Source organism: Dermochelys coriacea, chromosome 3 (assembly GCF_009764565.3).
Source record: "Dermochelys coriacea isolate rDerCor1 chromosome 3, rDerCor1.pri.v4, whole genome shotgun sequence".
In the NCBI taxonomy this organism is placed as follows: domain Eukaryota; kingdom Metazoa; phylum Chordata; order Testudines; family Dermochelyidae; genus Dermochelys; species Dermochelys coriacea.
The window spans coordinates 151,304,353-151,327,531 of NC_050070.1; the positions used below are offsets into that span (position 1 = coordinate 151,304,353).

Sequence of the window (23,179 nt, forward strand, 5' to 3'; positions counted from 1 at the left end):
GGGGTGTGTATGTGTGGAAGAAGCAACAGCCAAATAACTCAAGGGGAATGGGAAGTGCCTCCAGAGAGCTCCCCTCCATCCAGCTCTTGGCTCAGCTGAGGGACATTCAATATTACCCTGCTCTGTTAATCACTGAATATTTTATACCCCGGCTACAGACTCTCCATTTGTATTCGGTTTCTCTCCTTCATCATATCCATTATAAACGAGCCATGGCTGAGAACTCTCCCAGGGAAGATTTGCATGGATGGCTATGGATATTTTATAGTCAAATTGTGAGAGTAAAGCAGCTTCCAAGTCCTGGTGATGGTGGTGGGGAATAAAAGGTAATAAACAAGTGATTAAAAAGAAATAAATGTTGACTTTTACCCTGCTTCTTTCCATGGTGGCCCAGGGCTGCATGGCGCCATGGTGGGGGGCAAGCTGCTGGGAGAAGCTGGGGCTCATATGCATGCTGGCTCTGGGCCTGCTGACATACTTCTGGTCATGCAAATGGGACACAGGCTGGCACTGATATGATGGGCCCGTGCTAGTGATGGGTCTGGTACAGCTGTGCTGGCCTGGATATAAACACTAGTGTGCACGGTGCACGTGGAGACAGCTTGGAGGAGTGAAAGGAAAGTGGCTCAGATGTGCAGTGACTAAGTCATCGCCATCAGATTGTCAGGTGTGACACATGGCTGGGTGGGAGGTCTCAGTCCAGTTCCTCATTTGGCACAACAGGTCCCAATGAAGAGGCCAATGACTGAATGAACTGGAAAGCTGGAGCCCTGACTGGGCTGGACCTGCTCTGTGCTGGATGACTTCAGCCTCAAGGGACATCACATTTGGCACCCTTCAGCAGTGCTAAAGCTGCAGGGCCTGGCCGCACTTGATCCCCTGCTCGTGCAAGTAAAACTGTTCTTAGAGCAAGAAATACAGACTGGAACTCAAGATTTAACCACAGAGCCTTCTGTAGGGAACACAGTGTGTCCTTAATGGGGGAGATTAGCTACTGTCCAGAGAGCCCTCAGGCTGGACGGCTGCTGAAGGCAGGAGCATCCAGGGAAGGATCAGGTGCAAAAATGTAGTGGATACTAGTGGAGATCCCCAATGTTGGGTCAGATTCCAGAGGGATGAGAAGAGGAGCTGATGACATGCCAGCACTGGAAGACTAGTCAGCTTCATGCTAGCAGTAGGGAAATTGACCCCAAAGTGTAGGCTTTAGTGGTAGGTCACCTTACAGAACAAGATTTGGTGAGACAGGCAGGGGAGTGTTAGGGTTACTGGGTGCTCTGATTTACAGGGAAATGCTGATTTTGCCCTAGTGTCCCAGCAAATTATACTGAAGCCAGAATGATTTGAGACCATAGTGATGGACACTACCCTAAAACAGAGAGAAGGTAAGTACGTGAACTCAGATTTATGGAAGGATGCATTGTTGGGCCACAGCTCCATTAGGCAGAGGGAAAAGAATTCTCTCTCATCCTCTCTCCCCTCTGACTCTATCCAGTCAGTTTGCATTTTAAAGAATTAATTCACCGACAGCTCAGCAGCACCCACACTGGGAAATCATCACATGCCATTAACATTAACCAATCCAGCTACCTTGCACAAATTTAACAGCCCCTTTGGGGGGCAAGAGGGGAGTGGGGACCAGACAGGGAGGATCATATTAAGTCTGAATGGAGAAATGAACAGAAGCCGAAAGATTCCTGAGGGTGGGGCATGGAAATGGGACCCAGTGGTTTTCCCAAATCTCTGGAGTCACTGAGTCTTTCTGGCTTCTTAGTAGCTGGAGTCAATGCAAAAAGGGTTAAAATGCCAATAGCAAAAGAACTCCAGTGCATCTGTTCCCATCTGCATCCATTTCATCCTCTCTCCAAACCAAACCCAGACCACCATGTTAAATGTGGGTGCTGCATGGTTCCGATGGGAAGAGGGTCTTTTTCTGTCCTGCAGAAGGGGTTTCTTGTAGTGCCCTGTATGAGGCACAATGCCCTATGCCCAAACTAAGCAAGGCCGGAGGAGCTCTCTTTTTCCCCCTGCCACTCCTCCTTCCGCCACTGGTCTGTCTTACTCTGTGCTGGACTGATGAAGGGGAAAAGCCTTCTCAGGATTTGTCTGCACTGGCACTTTACAGCACTGCAACTTTCTCGCTCAGGGGTATGAAAAAACATAGCACTTTAACATTGCCAGTGTAGACTAGCCCTCTGATGTCTGGAGAAGGGCTCGGTAAAAACATACACTGGGTAAGTCCATAGGAAAAGCTCCTGATTCACTCAACAGGCAATTGTGGCTGACCTGATCAGAGGAGGTCAGGATCGTCCATGCACAAAGCCATGCGAGTACCCCGTTGTGACCCAATCACTGTGGAGTGATTGGAGGAGTCCAGCAGGCACAGAAAATCCCAGTGTGAAGTGGGACTGACATGGGTGTAAATTCAGCACAACCTACCCCTGAGAGCACCAGCACAGTCCAGCCCACTCATACAGCAAGTACGAGCATATTGAGATCCCGCTGAATCGTCACAACATTGAGAGTGCGGGGCGAAATCATAGACTCATGGGATTGGAAGGGGCCTCGAGAGGTCATCTAGTCCAGTCCCCTGCACTCCTGGCAGGACTAAGTATTATCTAGATCAGTGGCTTTCAACATTTCCAGACTACTGGACCCCTTTCAGGAGTCTGATTTGTCTTGCGTAAGCCAAGTTTCACCTTACTTAAAAACTACTTGCTTACAGAATCAGAAAAAATACAGAAGTGTCAAATTTCAGAGTAGCAGCTGTTTTAGTCTGTTTTCACAAAAAGAAAAGGAGTACTTGTGGCACCTTAGAGACTAACAAATTTATTTGAGCATAAGCTTTCATGAGCTACAGCTCACTTCATCGGATGCATTCACTATTACTGAAACATGGCTTATTTTCTCATTGTTACCATATAGTTATAAAATAAATTGACTGGAATATAAGTATTGCACTTACATATCAGTGTATAGTATATAGAGCGGTATTAACAAGTCACTGTCGGTATGAAATTTTAAGTTTGTACTCACTTCACTAGTGCTTTTTAGGTAGCCTGTTGTAAAACTAGGCAAATATCTTAGATGAGTTGACATAACCCCTGGAAGATCTCTGCGTACCCCCAAGGGTATTTGTACCTCTGATTGAGAGCCACTGATCTAGACCATCCCTGAGTCCTCATTGAAAGTCAAGGGGTGGACACCTTCTAAGTGACCCTGGGACAACCTTCACCTCCTCATTGCTGGGAAGCAGTTCAGAGCCACATAATCAGAATCATCCAACCCAGGCAGGAAGTGCCCAGATCCTGCACCCCAGCCTCTTCTGTCACACACAGGAGCCATGGTGTAAGGAAGGGTCTGGTCCCTGGAGTACGTTCCATGCCATTGACCTCAATAGCGTTGAGGCAGAGCTGTTAATTAACCCCATTTACCAGGAGGTGGACACACTCCTGTCTGGGCTGTGATTTTTCAGTCAGGCTCCAGTCCAGCAGGTGATTAATAACCCAGTGCACTCTGGGAAGAGTGCATCTATTATTCAAATTAATGAAATTATAATCAAGAGGTGACAAATTAGCAATTACTCCATGACTGTATATGGAAACTCATTAGCGTGCCAGGCTCTTCCATGGTGCTTGCTAAGCACATGGGCTCCAACTCAGTAGTCAGAGGAGCAGGGTGGGGGAAGATGCCCGCTCAGAACAGCTTTGCCTCAGGATACAACCCTCTCCCCGCAGATCTGTCATCCTGCCAGAACTAGCTTCCACCCCAAAATCACTCCAGCAACCACGGAGCCCCATTCTCCCCTTATGTCCCACAAAGGGACAATAACCCCCTCATACAATTCCCTCTGCACCCCTCCAGGACCACAGTCTCTCCTGTGATATCACACCGGACTGTTACAAGGGGAGAGACAGGAACACCCACAGCTGGCCCAGGAGGGAATGAGGGGGATTACGGGATGGCTGAGATGTGGCAAGAGAACAAGAGCTCAGATGCAAGGGCATGACGTTATGCTCCAGTGCTGGGGATAGAAGAGCAGGGGTGAGGGGCTGCTGCAGGGGATGGTGATGGGGAGCAGGTGTTCTACAGCAAGGGGGTGATCAAGGGAGCACAGCACTGTTTCATGCGGGAATACGGCATGGTGCTGGTGTGGTAGGGAGGGCGAGACTCAGGGGTGGAAGGGCTACTGCAAGGTACAGGGTAGGCACTGCAGGGAACTGGTGCCCTTTTCAGAGAAGGCTTTAAATGCAGGGCTCACAGCCCCATTCAGCTCTGCACTGGGCTGGTGGAAAAGGACTATTTGAGGATAACAGAGGATCACAGAACAGACATGGCTGGAAGACCCTCCCCCATGGGGGATTGCCCCTTCTCAGGTGACTCACCAATGTGCTTCCCGTACATGTGGTAGAAGAAGGAGACGCAGAAGTACTTGGCGGTGATGTTGTACAAGGGGCTGATGAGCCGGGCCTTGTCTCCTGTCACCCGGGGCCGGGAGGCCTCAATGAACATGTAATAACCTACAGACCAAGAAGGAAAGGTGGGGAAAGGCAATTCACTGGGTCTCCCTCCTTGCAGAGCAAAGGAGATGCTGACAACTTAGACCCAACATTTAGGGCAGGCTCTGAACTAACCTATAATGGAGAGAAATGCTGGGAGAAGGAGTCAGCCTTGCTCTTCTTGCCCCTGGCTGAGCAGCCTTTGCTTTGAAAGCACCCAGCCATGTTCTTGGCCAGCTGTGCCCTGCTTATTCTGCTCAGGTGTTTTTTACCTGCCACTGGAGTATACTGAGGAGTGGCAGCAGGACAGTAAACTAGATGGGCCAGCAGTTTGAGCTGGCATGGCAGAGCTCATGCTTTTCAAATTTTGGGATGGGGGGGCAGGGAAGAGAGATTAAGTCCTACCCCTGCAGCACTGGGAACCCCAAATCTGGCTGTTTTGTGCAGGAGGATAACGGTGGAGCGAAATGGACGAGAGAGAGGAAAGTGAAACTGATCACTCTAATTTCACTGTGCCCAGTTGAGTGAGAAGCTCCAACAAATTTGCCCTGGATAGCAAGATCTTTAACAATATCAGAGGGGTTCTTAGGACTGGTCTACACTACAGACTTATACTGGTATAACTTTGTCACTCCAGGGTATGAAAAATCCACACCCCCGAGCAATGCAGTTATACCAACCTAACCCCCAGTGTAGACAATGCTATGTCAGCAGGAGAGTTTTGCCTATTGCCATAGCTACCATCTCTTGGAGAGGCGGATTAGCTAAGCGGAGGGGGGAACGCTCTCCCGTTTGCACAGAGTGTCTTCATTAAAGCGCTGCAGCTGTGCTGATACAGTGTTTTAAGTGTAGGCCTACTCTTAGTAATGCAGGGAAGAAGAACAGCTTTACAATGCAATACAGATTTAGAATCCAGCTGTTTATTTTACCAGTGTCCCTTTCATGCTGGAGAACAATTACAGGACAAGCAATTTACTTGGCTGGTAAATGGATGATTCCCATGTGCTCTTGGTTCAGATATTTGTGCTCATTCCCCTTCCTATGGAAGGAGGAATGTAATACTGCTAGGCTAAAACAGCAGAATATGCTCCCTGCCCATCCAGGGGGCTCCGTCCACATCTGCACTGCTCCCCAGAGACTTGGCAATCAGAGGAGACCACAAAGCAGAGATAAGGAGGCTGTTCCAAAGCAGGGTGCTCAGCACTTACCCTCACCATTCACATTTATAATCCCAGCCTTCGAGGGCTCACCCAAACCTCTTCCAAGTGGATGCAGCACAGAGGAGACTTGGTGGGCTGATGGCCTCACTGGGTTCCCTCCTTAAGCTAACATCTGGTTGGAATCAACTTGGACATTCCTAAGTACTAGAACAGTTTCCTATTTTCTTCTCCCTCTGTGACTTCAAAACAAAGATCAGATAGGACACAGGCATTTGGCAGCAGGCAATTAGCTGGTAACGAGTTCTCACTATTCCTTTAAACAAAGTTGTGGGCATTTTAATTGTATATTTAATGCCAATCAGTAGCATGCAAATTAACTGCCTGCTCCCTGCACCCCATGCAAAGCAGATGTGTGTGCCTGGAAAGCAGATCAGCACTCCATCCTTGGGATCCTGGGAATGGGGGCGGGGGGGGCTGAGGGCTAAGGAGCCCCTGACAAGGGTTTGGCAAGACACAGTTCAATGGCTCTCCACCCTCACAATACGCACAGAGCTGAGCAACAGGAAAACTGGAAGCCTGCATACCTTCTTGCGTGCCACTGATATCTGTGGGTGGCCCTGTGTTGACAGTGCGCTTGGGGTTCTGAGTCAAGGCATTCTGACGGGTCCAGTCAAAGTTGTCCATCTTGTCTTGCATGAAGCCACAGATCTTCTCGTCCTCAAAGCGGCAGGTGTTATCTGCGGGCAGAAAAGGGGCTGATCAGTTACTGAGCTTCACCACTCCCCAAACCTGCTGGGTTGGCTTTTTCACTTGGGGGGAATGCGCAAGTCAGTGTCCGTGACTCTGCACTGTAATGCTGCGTCAGTGCAGAAGGAATCCATGTCACCACAGGGATAGGTGGGCAGGGAACTAACCAGGGAGGAAAGCTTAATCAGCTTAAACACATATAGCTTGGATAGAGGATGCAATTGTCTACAACAGTGGAATAAGGGTATTAAGACCAAGGAGAAAGGAGAATCAGTAGGGTGCTCCACAGGGGAAGAGCTACAGAAGGGTAAAAGGAGCATGTAAGCTAAATATACCAGAAAAGTTTCCTGAAAGCGATATCTGCTAGGTTGTGGAATCATCTCCCAGTAGAAGCCACATCGCCAGGATATTTGAAACCAGACTGGACCAAACATGAGCAAATGCACCGTAGGGAAGAATCTGAGGCCAGGTCTACTCTAGAAGAGGTTTGCAGGCATAGCTATAACAGCAAAGCCCCCTAGTGGAGACACAACTTATATTAGCAAAGAAGTTCCTTTGCTTGTGTAGTTAAACCACTTCCCCAAATGACATAAAAGCTACATCGGCCAAAGGACTCTTTTGTTGATATAGGCTGCATCTACGCAGGGGATTTTGCCAGCAGAGTTGTGTTGGCTAGAGAGTGATTTTTTCTCGTCACTCCTAACTGTTACTGTTATGGCAGCAAATCTTTGTAGAGTAGATCTGGTGTGAAACAAGCTATACAAGCAAAAGCACTTTTATGAGAATGTAACTGCCTGGACACTTTTGCTGGTACAGAAACTATTTTTTAAAAAGTCACCCTCCTCCCTCAACTGACAATACTACTACACAAAAGCTTCTCGTGTAGACCTGATGTTACATTGGTTCCCACAGAGTGGACCAAATGGGACCTGACAAGGCTTCACCACCTTTAACTTTTATGATAAAGGACTAGTCCCAGGTCAAGGAGATCAAGGCCCAACCACTGACCTTGGATACCTGCACTGGGATTCTGTTGAAGCCAATGGGAGCTGTATATAGGAAAGAAATAGAGCAGAAATAGAACAGGGTCCAGTGATGGCAGGTGAAAATGATTAGAGGCTGGAGAGAGAGATCCATAGGTCAGGAAATTGGATCAGACTGGGACTGCTCAGTTTAGAGAGGAAGCGAATTGGAGGGAACACAAGTGAGGTATAAAAAACTAGTGAATGGTGCAGCAAAGGTAAATCAGGATTGTGACCCTGACAGACCAGGTGCCAGCTCATGCCAAGGTTCCCATGTTTCCACTGAACACTGACAAATACATTGCTAGAATCAGTCTGGCTCACCTGTGTTTTAGTATTGTTAAAATGGGTATTAGAATTAGAAGGATGTGTTTAGTGTTTAAACATGATCTCACTTATAACATCAGTATCCCATATTGCAAGGTAATATTTGAGCATTTGCATTGTAAGCCTCTATAACTGTGTAAATACCAGACAGGAGAGAGAAATAAACTAGTGTGAAACACAAGCATGATGTGAGCTGTAGCTCACGAAAGCTTATGGTCAAATAAATTTGTTAGTCTCTAAGGTGCCACAAGTACTCTTTTTCTTTTTGCAAATACACACTAACATGGCTGCTACCCTGAAAAGCATCCAACAGAGGCTGTTATGTCCTGACTGACAAGGAAGGCCCATCAACACCAGAAGGACTAGAGTGGAACATTAAAGAGGACAAAAGACTTTGTTGTTTACTCTCCCTTGCGCACCCCATGAAGATGAGTCATGCAAGTGAATTCCTCTCATGAGCTGAGTTTGCAGCTCAAAGCAGATGGGGGTGGGGGGAAAGGGAATAAAACCCCATAACAAGGAGGAACAATGTCTCTGCTGCTTCAACTAAGGGGGGAGGAGGAGAAGGTTTCTAGGCATAAACAAGGGATCCCCAGCTGCTTAGCTTTGGTTAGACCTAAAGGACATATAGAACTTGCTTATTATAGAAACTTCTATTACCTTTTGAATTTTTAGATTATAACTCATTTGTGTACATATGTTCACCTGCTTTAATCTTGTAAATAACTCTCATTTCCTTTTCCTAGTTAATAAATCTTTAGATAGTTTAGTATAGGATTGGCTGCAAACATTGTCTCTGGTGTGTGAGCTGAAGTGCAACTGACCTGGAGTAAATGACTGATTCTTTGAGACTGTGAGTAACCTGAATATTGCTATGATTCATCGTGTATCTATCACAAAGGCAGGCTTACCTGGAGTACCAAAGGGGACTGTTTGGGACTCCATGTTAAGTTATAGTGCCTGAGGTGTTTACACTTGATAATTGGCTGGTGAAATCTAAGTATAGCACTCACAGCCAATGGGGGGTTTGTGCCCTGGTTCTTAACAGTCTGCCCTGAGCTACTGCAGGAGAGCTCCACCAGGAGCTCCTCTCTACAAGGAACACGTTTAAAAGGAGAAACTGACAGGGGCTAGCACTCCTCCTGCTTTGGGACACAAGCTGAGCACTAAGCACCAGCAACACATTTCCCCTATGGGTATGTAAACGAGAGTTGTGCTCTGACATCAGTTCCTATGTTTCCAAATTCCTGTATCCCCAGCAAGTGTGATTCCAGATGCAGCTTGCTTCAGGAACTGGCTGGAAGAGAACCCGGGGTCATGTGGATTTCAGTGGCTCAGACAGTGTCTCTGGAGGCCTCATCTGGAGTATAGAACTTGGGGCTCTAAATTGGTCCCCTCTTTCTACTGTATGCCTGTCTCTCCTTGATGGCATGTCGCTATGGGGACTGGATAGCACCCACCTTGTTAGACTTGGGAGGGTTAAAAGAAAGAGAAATTGACCTCTTCTGAGATCCCCTGGGATCCACACACGGTCCTCACTACCACCTGATCCATATTCTCTGTCCATGAGGACTCAACCACAGTGGTTCACTGACCAGGGCAGCTGGGTTTTGCTGCTGAATGCAGGCCCCTGGAGCTCAGCAGGAAACTGCCAAATGCAGTCATAGACAGCTTGGCTGCACATTTAACTTCTGATTAACCCTAGCTAAGTGTTCTCCATTCAGTCCATTCATTTCTAATTAGCATCCTAATCCAAATTAGCTATTGCTTTGTAGTGCTGAGTGCAGGGGGCTGCTCTGCAGCTGAAGCTGGAAGAGGAGGAGGGAGAAGTGGGGACTGGACCTGGCAAGAGTCTGGGAGATTGGCGGCATGGGGATCACTGTCATATGTTCTCCCTGGCTGCTTTATCTCCAGCTCCAAAAGGCCGGGGAAGAAGCGAGACAGCCACTGCTTTGCGTTCTTTCCAGGGGGTTATGTGAATAAGATGGCCGAGATCCAGACCTGCTGTGCTGCTGGATGCACCGAGACCTTCAGATCACGACAGGGGAGGCTGGTACTCACCAGTCTCCAATGTGCTTAGGTTGTACCAGCATGCCTGGCTTCACCTCCATCAGGCCCAGCTCCCGAACCAGCACAATCAGCCCTGCCAGCGTGAAATACTTTCCACGGTTTAGCCCCTGGGTAATCCCAACTACAGTTCACAGGTTGCTGGTTGTGGTTCTCTGAATGCACGGTGTGCTCATTTGCGTATCATTACCCAAAACGTACTTCCCACTCAGAGTGACTGAGCAGGCAGGCTGGTGTGCGACAGTGAAAATATGACAGGTTTCAGAGTAGCAGCCGTGTTAGTCTGTATTCGCAAAAAGAAAAGGAGTACTTGTGGCACCTTAGAGACTAACAAATTTATTAGAGCATAAGCTTTCGTGAGCTACAGCTCTGAGCTGTAGCTCACGAAAGCTTATGCTCTAATAAATTTGTTAGTCTCTAAGGTGCCACAAGTACTCCTTTTCTTTTAGTGAAAAGATGGAAAGGAACAGCATCTGAATTGTGGGGACACCCTTAAGGGCTTGGGGGTGCTGGTGAGGACTCAGCTCCATGTCCTTGTGGCTGTCTGGACACAGAGTTTGCTTTACAACGGCATTGCCCTACACGGTGGCATCCACTGAAGTTACATCTTTGTAAATGACTGTGTTAAGGAACAGCTCCATGGAGAGGCACATTGGCAGGGGCAGGGCATGCTAGGAGATCGGGAAGCCTGTCCTAGGAATGGGAAGAGCAACTCCATCTTTGGGGTGACAGGCTATACTTTTCACCAGCACAAAATTCACTGAACTTGAACATGGGGACCCCCTCCCCCGCAAAAGAAAAAACCCTCAAGATGGCAGAGGGGTGGGAGGAGAGAGCAGAAAGGTGGATACTGCACTGTGACTTGTCAGGGCCCAGGGAACGCTCAAGAGCAGGTGCAGCTAGTACAGATGTATGTGGAGTCATCTTTCTGGGTGGCTCTTACAGCTAGCTGGGCCTCTGACGGTGAAGAACAGGGAGTGCCCAGGAGCCTGTGAGACCAGGGTCAATGGTGAGGAGGGACAGAATTGCTGTGAAAACAGCCATGTGAACGGAGTCCCTGTGAGATGAAGCCCCTCACAGAATGGGACAGAAAACTTGAGCAGTTAACATCAGAAACCACTATTACTGTTCCACAGGGGACCACCTGCCACAGCCCAAGACATGAATTCCTGGGCATGAAACAGAACTATGGCCTGTAACTCCTTTAATATTAAAATACCCCCAGGCTGGAATCCCTTCCCCTTCACTGAAATGTACCCAATTCTCAGGTTCAAGGTAGCACCTCTCACACCAGGGCAGGGCAGGAAGTGAAGAACCATCCCATAACCAATAGATACCAGAACCTGACGATGCTTGTGAGGCATGCACACACAGGCTGCTGAGAATCTGTGGTGGGGACCTTAATATGTGTAATGCTTTGCCAGTCTCTAGCACTTCTCACCTGAGGCTCTTAAAGCATTTTTCAAATATTAATGAACTAGACCTTTCAGTCCCTCTCTGAGGTAGGGAAATATAATGATCTCCATGTTATGAATGGAGAAAGCAAGGCGCAAAGATAGGAAGGGACTCATCCAAGGTTACAGACAGTCAGAGGCAGAGCTGAAAATAGGACCCAGGAGTCCTGACTCCTAGTCCTGTGCTTTAAAATAGAAGACTATGCTTCCACTCCATCCAAGCCAAACAGCAAAACCAAGGAACCTCTGAAGAGGTCAACATTTCTCTGGGCTGTGAGACACACCTGAAAACAGTTCTCTGAAAACATCCGCTCCATGGGCAATGGCAGTCAAAAAAGCTAATAGAATGTTAGGAACCACTAAGAAAGGGACAGATAATAAGACAGAAAATACCATAATGCCACAAAATAAATCCACGGTACGCCCACATCTTCAATACGGTGTGCAGTTCTGGTCACCCTGTCTCAAAAGGGATATAGTAGAAATGGAAAAGGTTCAGAAAAGGGCAATGGAAAAGATTAAGGGGATGGAACAGCTTCCATAGGAGGAGAGATTAAAAAGACTGGGACTGTTCAACTTAGAAAACAAACAACTAAGGGGGGGATTGGACAGAAGTCTATAAAATGGTGTTGAGAAAGTGAATAAGAAAGTATTATTTACTCCTGCTCATAACAAAAGAACTAGGGCTCACCCAATGAAATGAATAGACAGCAGGTTTAAAACAAATATAAGGAAGTACTTCTTCACACACTGCACAGTTAACCTGTGGAACTCATTCCCAAGGGATGTTGTGAAGACCAAAACTATAACGTGGCTCAAAAAAGAATGAGATAAGTTCATGGAGGATAGGTTCCTCAATGGCTATTAGCCAAGATGGTCAAGGATAAAAATCCCATGATCTGGGTGTCCCTAGGCCTCTGACTGCCAGAAGCTGGGAGTGGACAACAGGGGAAGAATCACGCAAAATTGTCTTGTTCTGTTCATTCCCTCTGAAGCATCTGACACTGGCCATTATCAAAGAGAGGATACTGGACTAGATGGACCATTTGTTGTTTTTATGTTCTTATGAAATAATAGTTTTAATGATCCCCTGCTTCGCTGAGAATACAGCAGTAACCCGACGGCTGACTCTGGCAGTGTGATGCAAACCCTGCCTCAAATTCCATCCACCTGGCTGGGATCCTGGTTCAGCAACAAGAAGAGCAAAAAGAAAAGGAGTATTTGTGGCACCTTAGAGACTAACAAATTTATTAGAGCATAAGCTTTCGTGAGCTACAGCTCAGCTCACGAAAGCTTATGCTCTAATAAATTTGTTAGTCTCTAAGCTGCCACAAGTACTCCTTTTCTTTTTGCGAATACAGACTAACACGGCTGCTACTCTGAAACCTGTCAAGAGCAGCAAAGGAACTTCCCCGTTTAAAAATTAAACCGTTGGGTTAAATATTGAACACAGAAGCTTTTCTCTGGTTGTCAGAGCCAAGGTGGAGCAGGATTCCCAAAGGCAGCTCTTTCTTCACCCGGCAGATTCCCTCAATGTGTTTTGCAGTGGTTGCAACTGAAAGTGCCCTGATACTTATCCCTGGTCGCAGCCACCTCCCTCACTCATCCAGGAGTGATCTTCTGCCATGGCTCTTAGCATTTCTAGGCTTTTCCCCTTTTAGAAAAATGGAACAGAGGGTTTCACAACAGGCATGGGGGAGCCACTCCCAGTCCAGATATTCAGGCTGCTGTAGTGCACGTAAAGAAGGAAGCTATTCCCAGTTACAGACTATGGGAGCCAGATAGTGATGGTTACATATTGCACACTTAGGTGTACCTGCACTTGTTATTACTGTGGTTTGATGGCTAAGACATGGAACTGGGCTACAGGAGAGCTGGGTTCTATCCCCACTCTACCACTGACTTCCCGTGTGACTATAGACAAGTCACTTCCCGTGTGACTATAGATAAGTCACTTCCCCTCAGTGTGTCAGTTTCCCCAGCTGTACAGTGAGGACAGTGATGCTTAATCGCCTTTTGTAAAGTGCTTTGGGACGCCAGGATGAAGAGCACTATATAAGAGTGTTCAGTGTTATTAGACCCATTATGCATTCCATTTAAGGATCTCAAAGTGCTTTATAAACATTCATTCACTGAGCTTCAGAACATCCCGGAGAGATACGCAACCATTTTCTCCATATTACAGGTGGGGAAATTAAGACCGAGCACAATGTACAGCCTGATTTGCATCATTGCACAAGGAGCCAATGACAGAGCAGGGAATAGAAACAGGAGTCTCCAACTTTAGTCTAGTGCTCGAGCCACTAGGCACACATACTCCTTTCCCAGGGCTGGGCATAGAACTCGAGAATCCTGAATCTCAGCCCCATGCTCTAACCACTCAACTCATTTCTCACTCCTGCACATTCACAGTAGGGGAGGAGGTTCAACTTTCTCCAGAGCATCTGCCATTGACCATTGTCAGAGGCAGGGCTAGAAGCTCTAGGTGTAAACAATGGCCTGGATGAATCAATCTCCTTAGGTTTATTCAGGCATGGTAAATCCCATGGGCTAATTACCCTCTATCACGTGCAATAGATGACAGATTGCGGTAGCACGTGCAGTGAGACTGGAACACTGCTCCTGCTCAGGAAGGGGATGACCTGTGGCAGAGAAAACAATAATCTTTTATATTTCACTAGGAATCATTTCCAAGGATGTCAGAATGCTGGACTGGACATACGAGGAAATCATTTCACCAACCACTTCTGGAGTGGAACATGGCAGCTGTTTGACTGCACACACAAGCTCTGCACAAGAGTAAGAGCTTTCGTGAGCTACAGCTCACTTCATCGGACGCATTCGATGAAGTGAGCTGTAGCTCACGAAAGCTTATGCTCTAATAAATTTGTTAGTCTCTAAGGTGCCACAAGTACTCCTTTTCTTTTTGCGAATACAGACTAACACAGCTGCTACTCTGAAACAAGAGTAAGAAGAGTTTAGAATAGGAAGTGAAGATTGTAACCAATTGAACCAGCAGGAGGAGTTCTGGGAGAAAGAACAGACTCACCCGAGCTGGAATTTGGCCCTAGGTTAACACTCTTAGTCTTACAGTAAGTGCCAAGAGATCTTTACTGACCACAAGGAGTTAGGGATCCAGTAAAAACAACAGAAAGTATCACTTAACTTCTTAAAGTTGGATATATTTTTATTGGTTATGGCCACTCCTGTCTCTAACCTCAAAGTGCAAGAAACTTAAGTATTCCATCTCCTCCCTTTGGATCGCTGATGCTGTATAACCCCAGCACCTGTAACCATGCCACATGCATGCATGGCCCAACATCATTAACATCTTATTAGGCCAGAAGAGAATATGCATGAAGAAATAATTATATTAAGTGACATTCCAAGTCTGTAAATTAATCACCATTATGTGTGCCCTAGATCAGGCTGCCATGGGCATTAATCATCTCATCTTTGCCTTTTGCTCCAGACAGCTGGGCATTCGGGAGGGAATTCAAAGTGGAAGGAAGGAGAGTTAAGGGCAAAGAGGCGCACTCTGATGATCTGTGGAGCCAGCAGCTCCAAAGGGTGGGGTGCCATTCTGGGTTATTAACTTTACAGCATGGACACAAAGCTAGCAGCCTTCCTGACCATATTTCGCTGGTCAGCAGATCTGAAGGGAAGGGGCGTTGCTATAAAATGGGGATGGCCAAAGCAACGACAATGCAGTTGTTCTCACATCTTTCATGCGGTGGGCAGGACCCACAAGGAGCAGCACATAGCTCCCAGCATTCAGTGCAGCTTGCTTCAAGATGGAGCACACCATGTGGGACCTGCGACTGTTCCCCTGTATCGAAATATAAGGGGGGCTGTAACCGTACCCGTTTGCATCAGATCTGTTTTAGTCTTGTGGCCCTTGTCAAGCAGCCAAAATGGCAGATTTTGGACACCCCACTTCTCAAGTGCCCAAGGACATGGTCACTCTTGAGATAGGGGTCCCCAGAGGATTTCCCGAGAGTTATAGGTACATGAAAAGAAGTGGCAAAAGGAAAGATTTCCCCCATTCACTGAGATGGGATCTCTCTCCAGGCCAGGTGCAGAAGGGAACATGTTCTGGATGCACAGAATACAGGACCCTGGCAATTTGTTTAATGTTTCCCAGTGGGTCTTCACCAGAGAAGGCAAGGAGCTGGGAGAAGGGGCAAAGCTGCAGCCCTCACTCAAGAGACGTGGGAATTGGAGCCACATGAGACTCTTGAGGTGCCACGCTGCAGCGTGTGGAAAGGGACATGCTAGTAGGAGGGAAGTCCCAGAATCATACAAATTACAGACACAAAAGCCTCGTGACTAGATTGGAAGCTATTGCCCCTAGCTAGGGCAGAATCTTTTCCTACAGAAAAATCCCTAGCGCAGGGGTTCAAAAACCTCTTCAGAGTGTGGACCACACCTTGTTTGAGAGAATGTCTCCTGGCTGCCTCCCGTCCCAGCCGCCTTCACCTAGACACCTCCCTCTCCTCCTAGCACATCACAGCATCCCTATAGCAGCTACAGTACTTACTTACATGGAATAGGAACATTAGGAAAATACTGATTACGTTTTCAAATTCATTTCATTCACTTTGGTAGCTATAGAAACAAGGAGGAGGAGCCAGCACTACAGGACCAGCCTGCTCTCTGTGGACCACCAGTCAGTGCTCTGTCAACATGGGAACTTCTCCCAATTTACCTTGCCAAGTTCCCTGCGATTCAGCCAGTGGGGCTTCCCCTCCTCCACCCAGAGGAGTTGATTCCACCACTAGTTCTAACCCTCTCGGACCACCCTAAACAATCCTCTCTCAAGAACTCTGGGCACCCTCCTATTCCTGTTAAACATCCAGGGCCCGATTATCCAGAGATGCTGAGGACTCTCAGCTCAAAGTCAACGGGAACTATGGGTGCTCAGTACCTAAGAAAAATCAAGCTCTGCAGCCAGCTCTTAAAGCTTTGGGCTGGAAGTGTATCCCTCAGAGGGAATAACTGGAAGAGCAATTACTGGGCAAAAGAACAATGCTGGGAAAGGAGAATAAGGAAAGGGGGTGTGGGTGTTTGCAGGGGAAGAAGATCCATGCTGGAAAACATTCTCCAACATCCCGCAGGGGTATCAGGCAGCTCCCTTCCCAATTCAGACCAGACAAGTTATTCCGAAAAAAACAGATATTGCTGGGACAATGCTTAGTTGCTGATGCCCCTCTTGATAGGAGCATGTTGCTGAAGTTAGGAGAGTTGTGCTGGAGGTCACAAGTACAGCAGGTGTAAGTGGGATGTGTTTCTTTGCCGTATTTCTCCGGTCCACTTGTTGGTGGAGGAAATTTTCAGTGCTTGTAAATTTCATGCTGTTTTAGGGGAACGGAACTGGCAAACCCCTGCAGGTATTGCTCAGTATAGTCAAAAATAAAACTGGAGGCCTCATTGCTTACCTGCCGGGTTGGGATAGTTAATCGCTGGGAAAGGAAACAGAAAACAAGAGGGTTTAGAACATCATGTGTTTCCCCAAGGAAAAAAAAATCAAAACCTGAGCAAAAAAGAAACACTAAGAAATGTGACTAATGCCCAAATCACCCACAGCCCCTAAACTGAAAATGAGAGAATCCCTGTGTTTGGGACACACCAAGGTCCTGGGTTTGTGGGTTCACAGTTCTATTTTCAAAATGCAGACAGAAAAACACAAAACTTGTTCAGCGCAACACTGCTTAACACCCAGTGGAAAACTGAGGTAGCTCTTAGAATAGGGTCTGCCACCTTGCAGGAAATCAATAGGGCCTAGGTGCTGGTGTGCAACTAAAGGGGACCGGAATCACTAGGGAAACTGAGGCACAATAGTACCCCATGGGAATGGAAAGTTGTGCAAAATCACATGGAACTGGAATAGGAGGGTCTTGCATGCTGAACTGATGGGGCCCAAACTCCTAAGTGAAACTGAGAGGGCAACTATCTGACAGCACATCAAAGCCGCTCGGTGTCCTCCAGGAATGTGCAGGGTGTATGTCCACTGATCTGCAGGATCAGGGAGAGGGCCCTGCACTCCACAGGAGTTAGAACACAGCTACAACACATTGGCTTAGCTACGAAAAGAGCTGTGGAACGAACTGCTCCAAGGCCCCCAGATCCTTTCCCCTTGTGGTCAGTCCGGCTACAACACAATGCCCATGGCTTGTGCCCTAACATGAATGGAGGAGCCTAATATCATCCACAGCAAAGAGGCCATGTAGCCTGACTGAGAACAGGCTGGAAGGCAAAGAACATAACATTATGTAAAATGAATTTGGCCCCCTACCCCAAGTCTTTGCATGGGGTCCCATGGTGAGGAAGGCTGCGGAGCCATGGTCAAAGGACAGCGATGGCACTGCGTCACCACAACACTGCATCACCCCAAGACTCCCTCCCGTAATCATAACCCAACAACCCAACACTGGAGGGGATCCTGCCCCTGATCTGTTGGGTGGGATGTAGGGGGAAGATACCTACGTTCCATGTATCGGATGACGCGGGCAGCCATATCACCAGCCCCAAAGTCAGTGATGGGCGTCAGGCGAACCTCATAGCTTTGGGGAACCTTCAGGTTGCACAGGATGTGCTCCAGCAGCAGGCCTTTCTCCATCTTCTTCACAGGAATTAACGTTTGGACAGTGTTCCTCTGATTCAGCTGCAAGGAAAAAAATTAGAGCCCACGGAATCACTGTTAGCGCCCTGCAAATGAGAGTCTGAAAGGCTCTGTGGGCCATCCAGCCCAAGCCTCCATTCCCGCACAGTCAAGGCCCCGTGTAATCTACTGCCATAAAATTGGCTGTAGAAGTCACTTCTTGCCACCGAACTGTGCTCCAGAATCTCAGCTTTCATTTAAAAGAAAAGAAACTTCTAGCCCTTACAGGTGGGAAGATAACCTCAAAAATGCGACAGAAATAATGGTTCTGAGGAGAACTGCCCCATTTTTCTCAGTCAGGGCCCATGGACTCCATAACTCCATGCACATGGAATACGACCTTTCCACAATGTAGCACAGAACTCAGCATTTTTGCTGCGCGTTCCATTAAATTGCTGCAGCCAGGCGCACCGGGCATCAGTTCACACGAGCATATCTACTGGACAAGCAATACAGGTCAGCTGTTCAAGCCCCACACCCTGGGTTTGAAATAAGAGTTTCCCTTTTCCCCTCCATAAAGAAGGAAGAAATTGTAGAGACATGTAGGAAAATGAAAAAGGAGAAAGCACCTGGACCAGATGAAGTCTGGATGTGCTGAAGTCACTGGGAAGGGATGGCATCAAGGATTTTACAAGTCCGTTCCATGATATTCTTAAGAAAAAGAAAATGTTGAATGAATGATGTAAAACCTTTGTGGTGCTCATGTTTAAAAATAAAGGAGATATTACACTGTGTGTTAATTATTGCCCACTTAAGTGGACATCACCTGCTATGAAGGTGTGGGAGACAATTACTGAAAAGTATCTATGAGGAACAGTTGAAATTTGGAAGGGTCAGTATGGATTTATGATGGAAAGGAGCATAGTTGATGCCATATTTGCTTTATGGATCACCATGGAGAAGGTCAGAGAAAAGAGACGGCAACTGGGCCTGGTCTGTGTGGATTTGGAGAAGGGGTATGATCGTATACTAAAAGAATTAGTTTGTGATGGAGAGGTGTACTGGAAGGATATGTCCATCTTATCCAGGATACGTATGATGGAGTGAGTACTGTAGTCAAAAACCAAATGGGGCGACGGGAGAGAATTTCCAGTAAACGTTGGCCTGCACCAGGGTCTGCGTTGAGTCCTTTTTTGTTTGCAGCTCTCCTGGCTATGATAAGTGAGAATCCCGGAAGGGAACTGCCTTGAAAAATGCTATTTGCTGATAACTTAGTGATATGTGCAGAAGACTATGAGACCCTGCAAACCAACACTTAACAGTGACAACACAGTTTTCAGTAGGCAGGACTTAGTGTGAGCATTGGTAAAGCTGAGGAAGGAGGACCTACCATAAAGGATAGCACAGGCAGAGAGCTTAGAAAAGTGGAAGAACTGAAATAGCTGGGATCAATGGTTGCAGACAATGGTGTTCTCCTGAGTGATGCCTGGCATCATACCAAAGCTGCTTGGTGCAAATGCAGGAGCTGACCCCAGTTCTCTGTGATACAAAGATACCAGTAAAGTTAAAAGGCAGAGTGTACAAAACTGTAATTCGACCCATTCGAATGCATGGAATAGAGACCTGGCCAGCCACAAGATATGAAATCTGTGTGCTCTCAATCATGGAAATGAAGATGTTGAGATGGTCAAATAGTTGGATGCTCTGTGATAAGAAATGAAATAAGGTTGGGAGAGGTCTAATCCAGATTGGCCCAACTGAAGACAAGTTGGGTGAAGCTAGGCTGCATTGGTATGGACATGTCCAGCAGAGACCTGAGAGTCATATTGGTAGGATGGTTCCTGCAATGATCATGGATGGGAGACTAAATCCCAGGCTGCTTAGATAACATCATGATGCCTGAAGGCAGCCAAGAGTGCTGGGCCCTGTGGAGAAATGAGCAACAAAATCCATTGTCAAAAATGCCTGTTGTTGAAAACGATCCCTGGTGAATGATCTATCATTGAGTGTTTTAAATGACGACTCATAGAGGTGTGTGTTTGGGAGTCAGAGAGGTGGGAATGGAGGGTATGTCACGGAAATATATTAAATTCACTAACGTTGCTGAGCAACGTAGGGATTCTTGATGTAGAATTTAGGGGGACCCTTGGCCAAAATATTTGGTCCCATTGTGCTGCAGAGAACATGGGGCCCTGTTTATAGTCTCTTCAACACTGCCTTGCCCAGTCCAGTGTTCAATGTCCCAAGCAACGGGGCTTCCTCCACTTCCTTGATTGACTATCCCACAACCTGATATTCAGCCTACCTGTTCAGCTTTAATTTTGAATTGATTGGACTGGAATAGCAGAGGGGTGGAGGTGGGTAGGGTAGGCTGGGGCTGAAATATATGGGCAAAGTTGTGTGTGTGGCACCCAGGCTAGGAAGGTCAGGGGAGAGAATGGGGAGCCATGGGTCAGGATTGAGGGGTAGGACAAGATTAACACGTAGGCAAACGAGACATATGCTTAAGGCCCCAATTTTTTTTAAAAAGCGATGTGGGTTTGCCCCGACCTGAAAGAACTTTACATACTTGAGTTAATGGTATTGCGAGCTGGAGCACAGGGTCATGCCACCACTCAAATTTGGCCCGGACGTTCCTCCACCATGACAAGGGGTTAATCAGGCCAAAGCTGAGCGGCATCGTGACCCCGTGCTTCAGGCTGCAATGCTGCTCACTCGAGTAAGTGAAGTTCTTTCAGCGTGCGCACAAATCGGCCCCAGTGGCTGGGCTAGCAGAGGAAATCCTAACCCCCAACTGAGCTGCACTGTGTCACGCCCAACAGAGCCAAGGGCACTGAGTATACAAACTGCTCTTTCTCCAACACGGTAGGGGCCCAGAAGTGAATGTTTGCCTAGGCCTCAGGAATGGATTACTCTGGCCCTGTGTGTCTAGGATCCAGCACTAGGAGCTGCTGGTGAGGATTGCAGTGCAGTAGCACAGCTGTTGGGAGAGAAGGCATACACACTCTCTTCTCTATCAGGTTCCAGCCCCTCACCGACAGAAACTGAATGCACTCATAGAATTCAAAACAGTGGCTACCACCACAGTGTCCTTATGCCAGAGCCTGGTGTACTCCTGGGGTAGCTAAGACCTAGTTCCTTCACCCCAGGTTGTTCGGCCATAGCTCCCAAATGAACATTTGGAAGACTGGTCATTGCATAATCCTGCTCAGCTGCTGGAATTGTTGCAGGTACAAGCCCCATTTTGATTCCCTCGTGCGTAAGGCTCCTCTTGTGTAAGAGGCAGGACCGGGGTAGCCTCTCTTGGAATAGAGCATGACGTGGATGCAGTCAGGATCCATTTGCATTAGTAGTGGCGCATTTGCACACAAGCACACTGGGGGCTGATCTAGCTGGCATCCCTACAGCTCAGCCCGCCCAGCTGTCAGCACCTCTCCCGCATGCTCTGCCAGGCTGGAGAGTACCCAGCTCCCAGTGGCAGTGACTCCACATGCGCTGGCTAGTGCCACACCAGCAATTCCATGGAAGCAATGGCAGTTCATGAGCCAGAGGCAGGGGGATGTATGATGCCAAAATGGAAAGATAAATATAGTCCTGAGCTGGGGCTCTTTGACAGGGGGAGCCTGATCCAAAGGCTAGGACCAGCTCCTCCTTTAAGGCTGTTGTGTTCACCTGCCTCAGTCCCTGGGCAGACACAGCCAGCCAGGAGAAGGTGGTCAGGAGCCAGGGATTATTTCCTTGTTCTAGCCATTCCCCTTAGTAGAGAAACAAAGAGAAAGGTAGGACTAGAGAGAGGCCAAAGACATGAAAACACCAGGGCACTTTGGCTGGTCAGGGGGTGGGGGTGGGGTGGTCCGAACTGCATGGCTCTCTACTGGGTTGGGCATTGACTTGAAGTAGAGCCCAACCCCTACTAAATCACCAGCACTACTTCCTGCAGCACCCAGGCTGTCCTTCAAGGGTTCCTATCCAAGGGCAGAACTGGTCCAGCCTTGCTCAGTTTGCGAGGCCTGGTGCGATCAAAGCACAGTGGATGTCAGCTGGTGACATCTGGGGTGTTTGGAGATCTTAGCTTTTCCCTAGACATGAGAGGGAGGGGAGGAAAACAGCAGCACAGGGGCCTGCTTGCTTTACTCAGTTGTTTGAAATGCACTTAAAAATACTTTCTCTTTCCCCACACTGCCCCACCAACATTCCCTTGCCCTGGAGGGGCCCTTGCCAGGGGTGCTGGAACATTTTGTATAGTGGGGGTGCTGAGAGCCATTGAACCAAAGTGTAAACCCTGTATAGGATGGAAACTGCTTCAAGCCAGGGTTGTGGCAGCCCCCCCAGCACCCGTAGTTCCAGCGCCTATGGCCCTCAATAGGCATGAGAGGGAAACTCACTCTCCATGGCCCATTCAGACTTTGGTTCCTCTGCTGAGACTGTCCACAATGGGGCCAACAAATGCCAATATGTGGTGGCAGTTCTCAGGCTGTGGACCCGTTTCTTGGGAACTGGGCTGACCCAGCAGCAGGGTCCTATAGTCTTTTAATAGAATACCCTGGGAGACATCTACAGAATGCTTCAAAATTCCGACAGCCAGGAGGTCACAGGCAGTTCTATCAGCATTTAGAGCAATTGATATAGAGCCCTAGTCATTTCATCCACATTACCAGTTTCACAGGCACCAACCAGCACATTTCGCACAGGTGACGTAAGTGTTACAGGGGTAGATCAAAGAGAGCAGCCCAGAGCTGCTGCAGCTTGCTAGGATTGTCCGGAGGTGCTCTGGGTGGAGGCAGGTGCCGCTATCTTCCCTGCCAATGATCCTGAGTTTTCAAACACCCACCTGGCAAGAGACATCCCTTTCTATGTCCTGCGGTGATTGGCAGGAATGGGCAGAGCAATTACTGAGCAGCTCTCCTTTCAGCCTCCCTCTGGCCCTCATGCAGCCTGGGATGAGTGGAGCCCATTCCTGCCAGGGATTGCCTCCTACCTCTTGCAGCCCCAGAACTCACTAAGCACCTGCTCTGCAGTCCCCACAGCCTGGGATCTTTGCAGAATTGACCTGGCACAGTTTTTGGAAATATGGGTGTCTATGCATCAGCGGCAGCACAAACCTAAACTTGCTACAAAGGAGGGGAGGGGCCATGGCCACTGGTAAAGGCACAGTTTAAAAGTGCAAAACTGCAGCATGAGCGAGACCAAGGGCTGGTTCCAGGCAGCCTCAGCCACCCATTTGCTCTGTAAGCCTGGAGCAGGTGCTTGGTAGCGATGACCAGCTCAGGCCCAGCAGATAACAATAGCAGGGCGGAGGCTGGAT

The 23,179-nt window shown here is 47.9% G+C and overlaps 1 protein-coding gene across 5 annotated transcripts in view; it reads right to left on the minus strand.

The window, feature by feature from the left end:
• Positions 1-23,179, minus strand: part of MDGA1 (MAM domain containing glycosylphosphatidylinositol anchor 1) — a 196,645-nt gene that overhangs the window by 18,841 nt on the left and 154,625 nt on the right. For 3 of the 5 annotated variants that reach the window (XM_043511602.1, XM_043511601.1, XM_043511603.1), the window contains 4 exons: positions 17,760-17,937; positions 16,712-16,735; positions 6,241-6,393; positions 4,383-4,517 (listed from right to left, as the gene is read on the minus strand). In XM_043511602.1, the coding sequence (XP_043367537.1) occupies positions 4,383-4,517; positions 6,241-6,393; positions 16,712-16,735; positions 17,760-17,937 (490 nt within the window). The remainder of the gene's footprint in view (positions 1-4,382; positions 4,518-6,240; positions 6,394-16,711; positions 16,736-17,759; positions 17,938-23,179) is intronic. The other 2 variants (XM_043511606.1, XM_043511605.1) reach the window with 1 other exon arrangement.